The sequence below is a fragment of the Neofelis nebulosa genome, chromosome 12, assembly GCF_028018385.1.
Source record: "Neofelis nebulosa isolate mNeoNeb1 chromosome 12, mNeoNeb1.pri, whole genome shotgun sequence".
Classification (NCBI taxonomy): domain Eukaryota; kingdom Metazoa; phylum Chordata; class Mammalia; order Carnivora; family Felidae; genus Neofelis; species Neofelis nebulosa.
In genome coordinates, this window is record NC_080793.1 from 47,309,083 (window position 1) to 47,326,895 (window position 17,813).

Genomic DNA, 17,813 nt, shown 5'->3' on the forward strand with positions numbered 1-17,813 from the left:
TCTGTCTGCAATTTAAATCCCCCTTGTCATGTAAACATAACCTTCACTGATTTTAGGGATTAGGATGTGGACAGCCAAAGTGGGCCATTATTCTGCCCAGCACAGTGGCTAATTCATATCTCTTCCAGATCTTGGTCAGAGTTCACCTACTCAAGGATGCCTACTGTTTAATGCTGGAAACTACCCCTCTCTTCATTCTCAATCCCTACTTGGCTCTACCTTTTTTTTTTTTTTTATTCCATTCCTCACTTCCTTATAGCTGTTCTATTGTCTTTTATATGTTCATTTTCAGTCTGCTGCACACACCTCCTATTGCAAATGTACACTCCAGGATTCATCTTCATTACTGTATCTCAAGTACCTAGGACAGTCGTTAGGTCATGGGACTTGTGTACAAATGTTTGAATGAATGAATGAATGAATGAATGAACAAATGAACAGTGTGTGAATCTTAAGCAAATCTTTTTCACCAGAGCTTTACTTTTCTGTTGCCCAGCATGGATACCTGAAATGGACGTAGAATGAAGGGAAGGACTTGGGACTCCTACATTCATTAGCTTTCCTTTCTAACCTCAAAGGTTTTAGTCCTGCCAGCTCTAGAACCACAAAACCTCAGAAAGAGTGGCGTCGGAAACACTCTCTTGTCTGTAGGAGCCATAAAGGGCCAAGAGACAGAGAAATGTTGGTGTTCATTGCCAAAGAACATTCTCCCTGTGACTCCTGCAGCTGTTCAGTGTATTGTCTCTGGCAGCTCTTGGACCCTTGTTAGCCCAAAAGCCAAAAATCTGAGCCTGACAAGGCTGAGGAATCCGTAGAGCCTATGAGGCAGCTAACAGGTATGGGGGTGGGGTGGGGAATTGACAGATTTTAGGATTGAGGAAATCACATGAAGTTTGAAACCACAAACCTGTATTATTTTAGGAACCACAAAGGAAAGTAAAGAGGTTTAAAGAAAACAAACTAATGGCTCATTCCTGTAGTTGACACATCAGCCCCATGATCTTAATGCTTGGTTGAGTTCTTCCCTTGGCTTAAATATATCCTGAAATGCTGGAATATATCCTGAAAATGCCATTTTAGTGGTAAAGATGAAAATTATTATGTGGGCATATATCTGCTAGGTAGATGGCCCCATCAGTCGCTTACCCACGCTTATCTGTAAGTTCTCATTACTCCACTATTTTGAGTGCTTTAGCTCCCTGCCTGGAGTTCCCCAAAAGAAAATGCTTTGGGGCCAAGGTTTCTGTTTTTATTTTGGTAGTTTCTTTTCTTAAACTTTAGAGACCAGTGCCTTCTGCTTACCTTGTAACTTGGTCTTCAGAGAGGTTTGTGGTCAGAGGAAAGGCTTTGCACTACCCTGATTTCTCCCCTGGTGCTATGCTACTGGAGATACTGAGAACCTGCTAGTTTGCAAATAAGTGTCCAGACCAATGTCACTTTATCCAAGCTGGATCTTTCAAGGTGTGAGAGAAATGCTTGCCCTTGACCTTGGCCATGATTCTTTTTAGAGATGTTGCCTTTTATATTTGCTTAAACTTTTCTAGTCTGTATCAAATTAAAACCATTTGAGATCCATAACTTAGTTTTGATGCTTTTTAAAGCACCTTTGTGTTAGAAGGTCTGTTTATTTTTCCTCACATCTACCTCTGCTTCTGCCATTTTCCTCAAGTTAGACCCAGATTCCAGACGCCACATCTCTGTAATCCTGTTGGCCAGAGGCTTGGATCACATTTATTCCATGTTTTTGTCTTGGCTTCCAGCTTTTTTGTAGTTGGCAGTTTGGCACGATAGACTCTTGAAATAAAAGTACACAACTGATCAAGGTAGTTTCTCTTTTTATGCCGTTTAATAAGAATTTGGATTGTAGTGGGTAAGGGTGGCTGATGGAGTGCGCCAAAAATTGAAAATATGCTTTCATAATTATCTCTGGTTTGAAATACTTGAGGTGAGAGAGAGAAAAAAAGCTAAGTTTGCATGCCTTTAAGGGAGGTCATTGCCCTTTCATGCTCAGCTTTAAAAAAAAAAAAACTGTTCTTATCTTTAGGTATATTTTCAAATGCTTACAACCAGTGATATGGATGTGTGGTGGGTATGGCTGGGGGCCTTCTAGACAGATTGAGTTGCATGAGCAAAGCCAGAGAATGTATGGCTTTGCATGTACTGCGACTGTTTGAGGCACAAGGAGTGGTTCAGATACTTAGGTGCTTGAATACATTGGCTGGTAAAAGCAGTTGTAGAAGGTCCCAGATGCTTATACTGTTTATACCACAAGTAGTTTGTACTTACTTTGATAGACAGCAGGGAGCTATTGAGGGTTTAGGAAAATCCATTAGGAAGTAGTAGTGTTAGTGTGGATTAGCCTCATGAGGGACCTTTGGGAAGGTTGTAATTCAGTGGTTCAGATGAAACATGAGGGCCCAGAGGTGGACAGAAATCCATGACAGTGGAGGAGTCTAGGCAGTTGGACAGGCCTCACCAGGGGATGTGCAGTGGTCTTTCAGTGGTCCTGCTATGACTTTAACCTGAGGTCTGGTCCCCAAATCAGTTGGGATCTAGGTCTTAGAAACCCTTTTTTTCCTTTGCAGACATTGTACTTAATGAAGAATTCTCAAAATATATTTAGGATGTTTTTGATTAAGTCTGTCTTGTTTGGTGGCTGTCTGCAAGAGGTTGAAAATAGGAAAGAAACTGATGAACCTTAGTTTTCAGAACTTTGTATTAGGAAGTTTGGAAAATAGGGAGTTTTTCTTTTCTCTCACGTGACCAGAAAACTGTTGTTCCCAGATAGGAGAAATGGAGCGATAATATTGGTTTCCTAAAATCCATTAGTGTAAGAAACTTTAGAAATGAAAGTATACACAAGGCAATTTAAGTAAAAATGGGGAAAAATCAATTAAAAAAAAGTCTTTATGGAGTTTTGGAAATAACAGTGAATGCAAAGACAGAGGTTGTCCTTCTTTGCCCCCTCCCACCCCCCCACCCCACCCCCCAGTAAAATCATGCTTCCACCAAACTAACACCTCCTCTATCTCTTGGAGCCCAGGGAAAAGTTTAGAATATTCTAGATTGATCTTTGCTAAGGTGCCTTTTCATAAATTATTACATGGAGAATAACAGGAGAAAAAGCAGTCTTAACTGGCACAATTGATGTCTAAATTAAGATGTGAACATATATTGAAACAGTATTTTTTAAGCTTTAAAATGAATGGTTTTGTGATACTGGAATGTGGCCCCCCCCCCCCCCCCCCCTTTTCCAAAGGGTTTCAGAGCCAATAGAATCTATAAATAGTGCAGGCCGGTTGTCTGTGGTAGATTGAGTAGAGCAGAATCGCCTGTCCTTAAGTGAAGGGGAAGTAGCTTTACATTTTTAGTAACTGAATTGTTGGCCAGCATAAAGGTAAGGGCCATGTGAGCAACTTATTTATAACTTCCCATAAAGGTATGTGTCTGCCTCAAGCAGAGAAACTGTCTGGGGTGCTTGAAATGTAAAAGTGCAGTAGAATCATTTTCCATACACAGCCTTCCTAGCTAGTTGGTGCAATAAAGTGATTGTTCACATCCCTGGGGCTTTCAGAAAGAGGGGTGTCAATAGCTTAGCTTATTAGCGTCGCCTCCTATGGAATAGAAGGGACTGAGGCCATTAAATGTGAATCTATGGTTTTATGTAGTGAAGAGTGTTGAGATATTAATTCCCAAGGGTATTCAGGACATAAATTTAAGCCTGGTTGAACCTTTTGGGTGTGGTCCTACTTCTACCATGTGGGCTAACTACAATTAGGTTCTTGTCAAAATATTTCACGGGTATAAAAAGCACTTTATTTTTTCACAGATTAGTTCAACTATAAGTAGGTCTTTTTTCTTTTAAATAAAAAACATAGAATCCAACTGAATTCCCTGGTAACAGTGGGAGAAGGGAAGAAGTGTAAAACATTTTCATGGCATCCTGTAAAGTGCATGTTAAACTGTTTTCGTAGATGCCAGAAAATGGAATCCATTGTTACATGTTAATGAATGTCATCACTCGCATCAAGAGTAAATCACTTTACAGCCAGGTTTAACTCTATGGATGAAATTTTTATAATCATAGATACCCAAGTAAAATATGTTTTTGGCCCTCCTTTGTTACTCATTGTATATTTTCAGAGACTTAAGTTTTTCTGAATATTCTGTTGACCATTTAAAGGATCTGCATATATGGCTAAAATGTAAACTTTGGCTTTTGTGCCAATATTGTGGTTCTGTTTAGTATTTGGGCAAGTTGTAATAAGTGGTAAATGGCTCATTAACTATATTGGAGGCCTCATAGCAGCACTAATTTCAAATCGTGCTGCGTTTACAATTTACATATTAAAAAATATTCACTTGATTTCGTTCAGGGACAGAGCTGACATCCTGTATAAGCATTACTCCAAACAATCCTATTTATTGGTCCAATTATTTCAATTGAAAGATGCTGGTTTACTGCCTTTTAGTATATGTGAACAATTCTCAGTGAAACTGTTAGAGATCAGTTGGACTATAGTGGCAGAATAACCTCACAGGGTTTCAATTCACTTTTAATTTTGAGTCCCAGGATTAAGGATCATTTATAGTATAATGTAACAGTGTGGGCAAATATAGCTTCCTTTAATGCCTCTCTGATATTTTGGGGAAAAAGCACTTTTAGTCAAAGCATTCACTTACGAATTGCATGACAGCCTTTTCTCACTATAAATTTCATTCACATTTCCTTCCTTCTCCCACATCCTTAAAAGACAGGACAGCATGCAGTGTTTTGCTTCATTTTATCTAAAATTTTTTTTTGAGATGTGGTTTAAGGTAGTTCTTGAGGATAGATGTCAAGGTAACTAGTTAATGCTGTTTGAAAATCAGGCTCTTAATTAAAAATGCTTAATTTGTGCAAGAAAACTACATGTTAAAATGAATTTGGAAAGATTAGATTGGAATTGCCTCAAATTCAATTAAGCCACACTGCATGGACGTGCTGGGAATATCAATACAATCACTGTAAATTTTGTACAAACTGATTTGTTGCATTATCTTGCTCATCTAACATACGGTACTTTTTGTGTCCATATTGCAGACGGCAACTCCAAACTAACATGGCAGTCAGACTGTGTGATGTGGCTTCTCTGCTTAGAAGTGGTTCGTGGGCAGCAGAGCCTTGGACTGGGGTCTGTGGGATTTTTCTTAAATTCTGTAGGCTACTTTTTTTAGCATGTTGCAGGAGTGCTGAGGCCATACCAAACACTTGAACTTTTCATTTGGCATACTAATTATTCTTACATTTAACCTATTGCGGTATGGCCATCATTAGGATTTAAAGCACATTGCAATTTTAACCACAGTGGTATATGTAGCATCAGAACCATGCTTTTGTATGTAACTTTTTATAATCAAAATTAGGATTTAGTGCAGACTCAAAGAAAAGAGTGACAAGCTTTTTTTAAAAAAAACAAAACAAAAAAGTTTTGGTATGGTCTGAATACTAAGTTACCGTAATTCTTTACATTCTGTTTACTATGTATTTTTTTGGTTACTAAATTTTGAAGTTATTTACAATTCCTGATGCTCAAAAAAAATTGTTGAAATTGTAAATCTGGCTGAAAATTATTTGCCCAGTAACTGTTGAAAGAGTTTGCATTCTGTGAACAGTTGTGTTGAGCCTATCAATGGAATATGCATTATTTGTAAAATATAGCACATTAGTATCATTTTATTCTGAGCAGATGGTCCTATAGCTGAGAGATGCTGTAATTTTCAGCACACACAGCCTACTGCAGCTGTTCACTTGAATGTTGGCTTAGGAGCTCATTCTTGCCACCTGAACATGGAAATAAATGTGCAATTAAGTGAGGAGTGTTTGTTGTCCTTGCTAAATCCTGCTAATTTCAGTCAATGAACACTTTATATTTCAAATGCCATCCCAATGAGTTAAGTCCAAATCTCATATTTGGGGTTCACATAGTTTCTACACATACCCTAACTTTTGAATAATGATTTGTTTTAATTGGCTTTGGCCACTCTAATCTTGAGACTCTTTTGTCTTCATAAATGCTGGGCAAAGGTAAATTCCACAAGAGTTGTGCTGTGGAAAGTGACCCACAGCTAATATTCTGCAGACTGGAACAGTTATGCTTTGTTAAGAAATTTGGAAACTCCTTTCTCAGTTTCAGATAAATTTGTTAATTATAATAAAATGCATATCTTTTTTTTCAGATTTTTTTTTTCTTACAGATTTCCAAAGATTTATTTTCCCTTACTCCTTTAAGTATTCCCTGAGAACACTTAACCAAGAGAGGTAGCATGCAACTTGTAGAAAAACCCATTTCTTTGAAAAGGAAATGAAGTCATAGAGAGTTAGTTTGTTTGATATTTCATAGGTGGCCTGGATTTTGTCTCCGATTTTTTATCATGATAGCACTGATTCTTGTCCAGTCTGACCAGTCTTAATCTGGTCAGTTGACCAATCTCAATCTGTCCTATGCTGCCTTCTTTTATAAACATCTCTTGGCAGTAGAGATTTCTTCCTGTATGCTTATCCACTGTTGCGCCCTTTTATTTTTCTTAGACAATATGCTTTTTAAGAAAAAAAAAACAAAAAAAAACAAAAAAACTTTTTTCTCTTGTAACACTCTTTCCCTCTACTTTGCTTTTTAAAAAATTTTGCCTTAAATTCTTTGCCTTTTATATGTAAAGAAGTTCCCTAAAACTAGCATTCCATCAATTCAGAATTGTCAGTTTTGAGAAGTTGTTCTTTGTGGAGATGAGAGATGCATTGGATGAAATATAAAGGATAATTCTTTTAGTGATGCTTTGATTTTTGGATTTCCCCCAATCTTGGCTGTCCAAAGTAGATAGCTATTGGAAGATGGTTTTAGAAAATTTGGGGCCGTGGTTTGTGACTCTTTTGCTTAAAGAGCATAGCATTGATTTTTAGGAAACTAGATCCAGATTTTCTTACTAATGAGTAGATTTTTAGAGTAGCCTGAACAGTTTGAGGCCATTTCCCCCAAATCTGCTACTTATCCGGTATTTGGAGTTTATAGATACTTTCTTACCTGCATTTCAACAGGCTTATGTGCTCAAATGAAAATTCCTTGGGCTGGTCTGTTTGCAAAAGTTGAAATCTTTATATTGTTGTTTTGGTGGACTGGATAGGTTTTTGGTTTTTTTCCCTTTTAAAGTCACAGTCGAGGCAGAATGCCATACTGCATTGTTTGGGGATTTTATTTTGATGCTGTAGATCAGTTGCCTTGTTGGTGATCTTTAGCTGCCAAGGTTGACAAGAATGGCTTGTTAGATTCTACAAGGTACACTAAGTATGCCGAGCTTCTTTTCCAAGTTATCCTACAAATCCTTTTCATGCCCTAACACTTAACATCAGATATTTTTCTTAGTTCTTACCAACAGAAGAGGTATAAGATATTGTCAATCAAAAACATTTTCAATATGTAACCAAAACAGTACATGTTGACAAATTTATATTTTTTTAAAATACTCTTACTCCTTGATTTTAAGTTAATGGATGTCTGTCAGTTTTAGAATATTGAAACTCTTAGGCTAACTTGAAAATCTCTTCAAAGTTAGGAAGACCATTTTTTGGTTTGTTTTTCTGATAGCATGTTAAACACTTCTGTCTTGTAGTATGTATTATATAGTCAGGGTTTAATTCCATGCCCTTTGGTACTAAATTTTCTCGAGTATGTGGACATTGCAGGTGAGTAAGGGTATATGAGTAGACCCAGAATGTGGTTCTAGAGAATGTTTAACATTTAAATTGTGCTTTTATGTGCATGTATGGAATATGTATGTGAAAGTATAATTGTGAACTTAAATTGACTAGCTTAATATATGAAGTAGAAATTAGTGTAGGCGTTGCACTTTTTGTTGAAGCTTTGTTGTAATTTCAGCAGAACGACTTGCATTTAGTGACACATATTTACATTCTTGGTTGGAATCTCTAATAGTTTATGAAATATGAATTCTGACATTTCTTATTTTCTCTGTTTTTAGCAGGTAATTGCTGCCATGGAAACACAACTGTCTAATGGGCCAACTTGCAATAACACAGCCAATGGTCCAACCACCATAAACAACAACTGCTCCTCACCGGTTGACTCTGGGAACACAGAGGACAGCAAGACCAACTTAATAGTCAACTACCTTCCTCAGAACATGACACAGGAAGAACTAAAGAGTCTCTTTGGGAGCATTGGTGAGATAGAGTCCTGTAAACTTGTAAGAGACAAAATAACAGGTATGCAGTTTTGTATAGGTTACTCACCTTTAAAGGATTATGTTTCAAGGTGTGAGAAAATAATGGGTTTTCTTCTAGTAGGTCATTCAGTGATGCAGTTCTACACGTCTAGATACTCTGTTACTGACTACATCAGCAGCATGAAACTTTGGTTTTAGAGTTTTCCTTTTAAAGCATAAAATATTTTTTATGGGCAGTATATGTTATAACTAGACTTTCATATACCCTGAACTGTATAATAACATCTTTGAAAACTGTTTTAAGAATGTGTGTATGGGACAGAAAGTGTCATGTTGACCTTTAGTTTTAGTTCCTGAGCTTATATGATTAAGCATTTTAACAATGAGTTCTAAGAAGAATACTCTGTTTGGAAGAAGGAAGAAACCTCTTAAAATGTCTTTTCCCTTAAGTCTGTATAGTCCTGCTTATAATATATATGACAGAGTAAATGGTAGTGTTCACATTGTCAATGTATAAATATTTGTACTGATATAATTCGAGTGCAGTAGGATCTAATGTTTTGTTCCTTGATAAGTAAAGGAAAAGGTGGTGTAAGAGTGTTTCTCTTATCCTAAAGATAAAAACGAAAGGATGGGTAATTTGGCCTTTGATACTACATTTTGAATATTAGGTAGTGGAAAATATCCTTAGAATTTTGTAAGATTCAACTAATTTCTTAGAAGAAGCCAAAACCTAAATGAGGAACATGTTCTTGGGATACAAGAGTTAATGCTTCCGGCAGGAGTTGTTTTCAAACATGGAAAATGTGTGAAGTGTACAAAGGCTAACTTTCTCATGCTCATGTTAAAATTGGGTGATGGTGTATATGAAATTGCTTTACATGGCTTGTAACTCCTACTATAAAACTAAATATTTGAAATGGGTAAAGAATACCTATAGGCAGTGTGAAGAGTTGGACCGGGAGTCTGAACTTTAGTCAGTTACATGACTAAAGTCATGCTCTTGGCCTTTATTACTACCTTTTTTAGCAAAACAGTATCTTTATATGTGAGTTTTGCAACCTCTTTGACATAAATGACTATGTGTTAAATGGCATAAAGGCCATGACATCAAGGATGTGATTTCTGGTTTGATTGCTTAGTAGCCATCCCTACCGTTAAAAAACAAAACAACAACAAAAAACCCATGAACTAGGTATATAAAAGTTGCATTTTTTGTTATGATACTGAGAGTATATGAAAGTATGAAACAAATCCTACGTCGTTTGTATTAGGCATCTACTACAGAAAACATCTCAAAGATTTTTATCTCTCATCTCTGGTCAGTCTTGAATTGTGTTATTCTTTCTGAAGTCCTTTACGAGAACTGTTTTATGGTGCAGGTGGATAAATTGGAATTGTGTGTTTTTATACCCTTTGCCTTCCTGTCTTTAGTGTGATAAATAGTGGTGGTAGAGCCGTAGTGCGTGGTGATCTGAAGTACATGGGTAGATACTGGCAAAGTGCATTAGTATTTGCTGTCCATTTCCTTGACCCCTCACCAACACCCTCCTGTCTTTTCAGTAAGATGGGGCCAATTAAGTTTTCCACCATGGAAAATTTCTGTTTAAAACCTCTGGTAAGCAAATGGAGTACCCAGGAAAATCCATAGTGAGCATGAGGGTCAAAAGATGTTTTCTAAACTTCATTTCATGAGACACAGCCGTACTTGTTCTTTAAAACGAATGTTCCATTGACAGACAAGTTTGAGAAATGCTTCCCTTGATAGTTTCCTATTTAAGAGCCAAACTGCAGATCATCAGCATATTACAAACCACATATTAAGATCCTGCAGTAAAGAAACTAGTTTTCTGGCCTTATTTGACCACAGAACTTGTTTTAGGGGATGTCTCCTTAATACTAGATTTACATTGAGCATATAAAAGCTTTCATTTAATTATCAGACAGTCTGAAACTTCTCTGTAACCTGTTGGTAACAGTAAAATATGTGCAGGTTTCAAATATGAACATCTATGGTAATGAGCTGTATAATGGATTAAAAAGTTGAGTAGGCAAGTAAGAGCACAAAGGAACTCTTCTAGTGGCCGTGTTTTGACTTAGCCCACGGACATCTTCTTAGTATGGGTTAAAACAGTGTTTGGAAGGGTCTGACTCATTTAGCTGCAAGCATAGATTACCTCAGATACGTTGTTTTTAATTCTGAGTGTCTTAGTAAATATTTGTATAGAACAAAATAGTCCAGTAAATGGTAGGTTTCTAAAACTGGATTTTGAATGGTTGTACTTTACAAAGTGGGCCTATATTTCTAAGAAGCTACTATTAATACATCTAGAAAGATTGAAAGAATGTGTGAGGATTTGGACTCTGCCCTGTGGTGTTTAGCATTAGCCAATTTTTGTAGTTTCTCAGTACACATTTTTAGGGTTAAATTTGAGTTCCTGGGTCTAATTATCCAATTTATCCTACCTCCCCGGGAGCTGCCAGGCCAGCTCTTTGTATTCTGTTTTTGTAAGAGGCGGGCATTAATTGTTTGGGTTGTAAGAAAACTATGAGATAACTCTTTGGGAAAAACATCTAAGTTGCTCTTTGTCATTTTTCTTAAATCTTCCCTTATTTAAATAATGCCAAATTTAGGAAACTGTATCTCAGGTTAAAAAAAAAAAAAAAAGTCTAGTAGGAAAGTGTGTGCCTCTTTCCTAAGTCCTAAAAAAGAGTGTATAATTTTTAGATTGTTTTGGTGTTGGCAAATCAATGTCACTATTTTGATAGGATGAGGATTAGAGCAATACATTGAGAAACCTCTTCAGTAGTAAATATAGTAATCTTCTTTTTGGCCTACATTCTATTTATTATGTTGTTTTTCAGACCCTTTCTTTGGTTTTGTGCCCAGCTTTATGCTTCATCCCGTTTCCTGTCTCTAGGCATTCGTCATGAGAAGCCACTGCTGCTTGTACAGTTTAGCTGATGTCGGTCCATCTCTTTTGAGTTTATGCGCTTCAGAGTCCTTGACACCTGCTGATGCTGCATTCTAGAGGAGTGAAATAGATTTTAGGATGCAAGGAATCAGTAATAGAATGTTAGAATCAGAAAAGTCCTTGAGGTGACCTTAGGCAGCTCCCTCACATAACAGGTGAGCTGAAGCCCAGGTTTGTTTAAATGACTAATTAGTCCAAAACCACATGGCTATTAAGCAGTAGAGTAGGGACCAGAATTCTGGTTTTCTGTTTTTTCCTGGGATATTTCCTCCTCGCCTTTTGTTGGAGGCCAGAACTCATGAAAAATGAACTTCAGGACTAACTGATGAATTTATAGTGAGACCCCTAACTTGTATAAATTCACCAAGGGGCATCTTCTGGTGTATGTGTCATCTTCAGAAGGGGAAGGAGAGATTTTTGAGAGTAAAGGACTGAGGGATACATAAAATGAAGAACGTCCATGCTTCTCTAGAAACTTCGTAATCTGTAGTTTTGTATTTGGATATTATAGCCCAGTGATTCCTAAATCTGGCTGCACATCCTCCTGTGAGGGAGTGTTTAAAAATAGAGATTCTGGAGACCTTGGGAATCTGTTGTCAGAAATCTCCCCGGGTGATTTTGACGGGCAAGCAAGCACTTTTGGGAATCACCCTTTTAAAGTAGTCAGTAGAGTACCTGCATTGGAATCCGTTGGGATGACTACTAGAAACGCAGCTTCCTGGACCATGCCCAGACCTACTGAATCAGAATCTTTGAGGTGTGGGGCCTAGAATGTTCCATTTACCTGGGAGTTACCCACTTCTTTTCCTGAACATTTTTCAGGGAGATAGAACCAGAATTAACCAGGTTTATCTGAACTCTGGCTGGAGATGGGAGAGTTGTTACAACCACAGTGCCTAATTCTGTGGTAAACTAAGTTTCAGGCGCTGCCCCCTCCCCAGCATTGGTTTCTGATGCGTTAACTCCTAGTATTCAGTACTAGAGATGTCAAAGTCACTAGGCTGTGTCTTTACTGAACACCTGACCTGTCCCTGAAAGGGTGTGTGTACATGTGTAATTATTTTTCAGAATTCCAAGAGAGCTTGTTCTGTCATTGTTACTTTTCCTTTCTTCTAATAGAAGAGCAAGGGAAGTTAGTTGAAGACCTCAGGTCATGAGTGGTACTCCTTTTTGTCTTGGTGTGATGGCTTCACTCTTATTCTAGGAATTGTTTGAGGTGGGTCCTGTGGCAACCCCATCAGCTGTGAACTAGAATCTTTCATTCAAAAAGGAAAAACAAAGAGCTGAAGGGGGGCACCTGGGTGGCACAGTCAGTTAAGCATCCCACTTTGGCTCAGATCATGATCTCACGGTTCTTGGAGCCTGCTTCAGATTCTATGTCTCCTTCTCTCGCTGTCCCTCTCCCACTCCTCCCCCCCCCCCTCACATGCGTACGTGCTCTCTCTCTCCCTCAAATAAATAAAAAAATAGACATTAAAAAAAAAAGGCCCAAAGAAACATAAACAAACTATAGGTGACCCAAGAGGGACTTTGCCACTATTGATTACCTCTCAATAGGCAGTGCCATCTATGGAAACACAGACTCCTCCCACCTTGTTTAGCCTTAGGGCCTGTGTGGTAAAATCTTTTTTTTAACACGAAGGTTCTTAGCCAGATTTGAGTTATGTCTGTTGCTTCCTGAGAACGTTGAAGTTAGTTTTGATTGTGGTTTTTGTTATCAAAATAATGTGCTTTTCAAATTTCATTGTAATGCCATTGTATTCTTCCCTTCTCTTTTTATTTGTTTGTTGTTTATCAAATAACTGACAGTTTTTATTTTATTTATTTTATTTAAAAATTTTTTTCTTTTAATGTTTATTTATTTTTGAGACAGCGAGAGACAGAGCATGAATGGGGGAGGGGCAGAGAGAGAGGGAGACACAGAATCCGAAGCAGGCTCCAGGCTCTGAGCTGTCAGCACAGAGCCCGACACGGGGCTCGAACTCATGGACCATGAGATCATGACCTGAGCTGAAGTCGGACGCTTAACCGACTGAGCCACCTAGGTGCCCCTTATTTTATTTTTTTAATTTATTTATTTTGAGAGAGTACGAGCAGGGGAGAGGCAGAGAAATCCAGGGGAGAATCCCCTGGAAGCGGGGCTCAAACTCAAGAACTGTGAGATCGTGACATGAGCTGAAATCGAGTCCAATGCTTAACCGACTGAGCTACCTAGGAGCCCCTCCCCTCCTTTTTTTTTTTTTTTCCCCATAAACAAATACAATCTTAGCTTCTCAGAATTGAAACAGATAAATGGTATTTTATTTTTCTAATGCATGCCTTCAAATTTAATAGCACTTACTACTGTGATGAAGTCAATCAGAATGAGTGAGCCTCAGGCTGTTTTGCTGAACATTAATTTGAAAAGGTGGTTGTGTGTGTCAGTTACAATCCTAAGGTTAGTTGTTCAGTGTCAGTAGTATCAAGAGATTAAGAATTCTGATTCTTTCAGACAGATAGTTGAAGAGGGCAGAGTGGGTGGCTGGCTGGTGGTAGCTTAATAAACACCTCACTTTGCAGACTCTGGGTACTGTTTAATTAGAGATTTAGCAGAAAGGCTGTTGTGTGCTCAGGTCTTCACAAAACAAGAGAACTTGGCTCTACAAGGTAGATGCTTTGGTGGTCCCTAAAGTATTAACTATGGAATGCAATACGTTTGAATATAGCTATTCTTAGATTTTAGTGACTAAATTTGTATAAAGTGATTTTGTTGTTGTTTTTGGTGGTGCTGAAGAAACTTTATGTATATTTATCAATATATATTTAAACCTAATTTTTTAATTGCACCTTTGTCTTTTCCAATGGTCATGGCTAATCAGTCATTTAAAAATTTGATGTTATTACCATAGAAGCTTTTTTAAAGTTTTGGGAGAAAGACTTTAAAATTCTTCTATGTTCATTTTTTTCCACTCAAACCTTGAACTGGAGGTGTTTTATAGAACATATTTCTGTGTCAGCATTGATTAATGTAGATGATGAATTTCAGGATGATGAAATTAAAAATTTATCAAATTTAGGAAATTAAATATGGTTCTTTACCATTATCAGGGAAGAGAAACTTTTTCTTAGTTCTCTTAGTTACATTCACAGGCCCCCAGGAATTGAACCTAACAAAGGATAGATTATACAGTGTTTTATGTCAGTTATATCTCAATGAAACAGGGAGGGGAGAGATTTAACAGAAGAGGCACACAATTTTTATTAGCATTATACGTGCACTGGAATTCACAAAAAAAGAAAAATAAGTGGTTAGACTCAAGGCTTATATACCATTTTAACAAAGGAAAGGGGGTTTGGGTTCTGAGGCATGATAAATTGTGAGGAAGTGACCAGGAATTTACAAGGGGGAAACTAACAGAAGATATTGAGCTATTTTATATTTTAGCAAGGTTTGTTTGTTCATTTTGGTGCCAACTCTCCGTCTCTGGTGGTGAAAGTTTCTCTGCTCTTTCTGGCACAGAGGAGGGGGACCTCTGCCCAAGGGAAGTTTGTGATTTGCTTTTTAGGCAGAAAAGAATAGGGTAGAGAACTCTTTTCTGTGTCTGTTGGTTCTTAATTGTCTTCTGTTTGGAATACTCCTTAGGCAAAACTAGTGTATTTGGGGTGATATAGTCTAGGACCCTCTTATCATACAGTAAATTAACTCTTGGTTAACAAACCTAAACAGAAAAGGCTCTTGGGATGTCCCATGGTAGTGCAACCTGAAATGGCTAGTTGCTGGGAAGAAAAGATAACTGTTGTGAGGATATAGAAGAGTTTGAAACAAAATCATTGCTGATTAACTTCTCAGTCATTGAGATTTCAGTTTCTCTGATTTTCTTGATGTTGATATTTATGTCACTTTGTTTTATTCCATTAGAAGAAAATGAAGAAAAGTATTGCAACTCCCTAGAGCTGATTACACATTTTTCAAAAGCTTTTTAAGAATATTTACTGGGAGAATGAGGTTGAATCTGTTGTGCAAATGAGGCTTAGGAGTTTTGATTCCATGCCTTCTTGACCCATATCCTCATTGGGGCTTCTAGAATCATGATATTTGTCTAGTCAGTAGATTAAGAGCACGTGTTTAGTGCCTTTGACTTGATTCCTTTATTAATTTGATACAAAACACAAACATTGTTAATGCATTCAAATTAATAGAAAATGTGGTTGAAGTTCTTCTGTAAAGAGTTCTCCCCTTGGGGGCGCCTGGGTGGCTCAGTCGGTTAAGCCTCTTACTTCGGCTCAGGTCATGATCTCACAGTTCCTGAGTTTGAGCCCCGTGTTGGGCTCTGTGCTGACAACTCAGAGCCTGGAGCCTGCTTCGGATTCTGTGTCTCCCTCTCTCTCTTTCCCTCCCCTGCTCATGCTCTGTCTCTCTCTGTCTCAAAAATAAAGAAAACATTAAAAAAAAAATTTTTTTTTTAAATAAAAAGAGTTCTCCCCTTCAAATTCAGCGAAGTGTGCATGCTTGTGTGCTATTTGCTATTGCAAATCTTTTCACACTTTTTGTTTGTTTTTGTTTACTTCTGCATTGGGATTGGTAGCATAGAGTAGAAATCACTTTCAATTTATTATTTAGTGGCTGTCCTAATGATGGACAGATAATATAGATGAGAAAGAAAATGGTGAACCCAATGGGAGAAGAGCTGTTTTTAAATTCTGATACAGGATTTCTTTTTCCTTTTGTAATCCATACAATGTTAAAATCCTGTCTATCCTCCGGTGTGAAATTGACTCCCTTTATGATATACTACAAAATAAACCTGTTTTTCTTTTGATGGTTCTTACTTCACTATCATCTTATCTATTGCACTACCTTTGTAATAGCCTTTTTTTAACTTTCTAAATTATGAATAGAGCAAAGCATTTTTATTTTGCACCTGTTGGAACATTTCTTTTTAAATGTTTCCTGAACAGAATAGTTGGTCATTGAAACTAAAACTGTGCTTTACAATTCGCCAACTTCTTCTGAGCTTGTTCTAAGTTAATTGACTCAGTGGAGTGCATTGCTACTACTGAATTTTGAGAGCTGTGGAAACCCTCAGCGCTTGCCTTTTCAACTAAAAAGGTCAGCTTTAAAAAATATTTCCTGGCATTTTACTTGTGAGTGTCGTTTGATTTGATGCAGTGGCTTTAGTTAGCATGTTTTACTCCTTAAAACGTGGTTTCGCTTTTTAAAGTTTTACAGTGTCAATATTTTGACACCCTTGAATGTCCTTTTATTGGTGATGGTTTCTGTCATCAACTGTATTCTGAGGAGCTTTAAAGCTGTAAAGCAGCATTGGCAGCTCTTCCAAGTATTGTGAAGAAACAGATCTCAGTTAAAACGATCTTTTTGTGATCCAACTACTCAACCTTATGTTGTATATCATATTTAGTTCATTGAGGGGCAATCATTCTACATTGTTCCAAATAAGAGCAAAGATTCTTATGCTGTATACCTCCTTCACAAGGGGGGTGGGGCACGTGGGGATGCAAGATGGAAGTATTCAATTTGAACTGTGTTCATTGCCTTCCTTTGTATCTTTCCTTGTGAAATGGACTTGAATGCAGTGGTAATAGGATTTACCAAACCCCTATGTACACTAGGGTTGTTATATGCTTAGCTTGGGATCAAGTTCTCAGGATTAACATTGAAACAAAATGCCTGCTACTCCCCAGCTAGGGAGTTGGCCTAATGAGGCTATTTTAGAAGTGTTAGTTTAGAAAGACCACTTACTAGTCTAGCCACTTACTAGTCTAGCTACATAATGTAGCCTTATGTGAGCCATTTGCCTCAAGTTGAGTTTCTTATAGAGTGGGTAGCATACGGGCATACTCTTTCTCTTGTCTCCTTCTTACCAGTTAATACACATTCACTTATATGACAGTTGCAGACTCTTTTTCCTTAGGTAAAACAATTTTTGAAAAAAATCTTCAGAGAGATCTATTGCCTTAGAAGTCTTATGATTTCTCAGACATCACATGGGAAGAAGAATCCAAAGCTAATGTCTTGTTCTTCACTTTCTAGGTGATTTGAACAAGATAATTGATTTTCTAGGGGTGGGACAAAGTGGGAAAAGGAAGTTCAAGGCAAGACTTGGGAGCCCAGAAAGATGATTCATGATACTACATCAGTCTCCATGAACTAGAGTGATGGAGTGTGGAGTTATTGCTCTGTGTGGTATTGTGTGCATGTTATTCAGAATGAATGAGCTTAACTTAAAATATGAAGGTACTCTCGCTGAGCTTCCCCAGTGGTCTATTACTGGCGTGGAAGGTCAGCAAGTTGTTAAATTGAGTCATGAGGTACTGGTTAGATAAAAAGTAACTAAGCCTTATTTTCACTTTTATGGACATCTTCTTCCCTAAAATTAGTACCCCTTTACTATCAGTTGTAAACACTATTACCAAATACTCTGATTTCATAAAATAAGACGTTCAGGTAGGGAAATGCAGAGACCTGTATGTTTGAATGTTAAGAAGCCCAGTATTCCTATAGTGTTAGCAGATCAGAGGACTTTAAGACAAAAAATTGCTATCTCTTTGTTTTCTCTTTGTTGGAATATTCATTGAAAACATTTAAAGCCTTGCCTTTATTCAGTCGCCACAGACTTT

The 17,813-nt window shown here is 37.5% G+C and overlaps 1 protein-coding gene across 15 annotated transcripts in view; it reads left to right on the forward strand.

Moving 5' to 3' along the window:
- Positions 1-17,813, forward strand: part of ELAVL2 (ELAV like RNA binding protein 2) — a 165,632-nt gene that overhangs the window by 91,382 nt on the left and 56,437 nt on the right. For 6 of the 15 annotated variants that reach the window (XM_058695205.1, XM_058695202.1, XM_058695208.1 and 3 more), the window contains exons 2-3: positions 5,084-5,174; positions 8,017-8,260. In XM_058695205.1, coding sequence (XP_058551188.1) covers positions 5,103-5,174; positions 8,017-8,260 — 316 coding nt within the window. In that variant the 5' untranslated portion in view covers positions 5,084-5,102. The remainder of the gene's footprint in view (positions 1-5,083; positions 5,175-8,016; positions 8,261-17,813) is intronic. The other 9 variants (XM_058695212.1, XM_058695213.1, XM_058695216.1 and 6 more) reach the window with 3 other exon arrangements.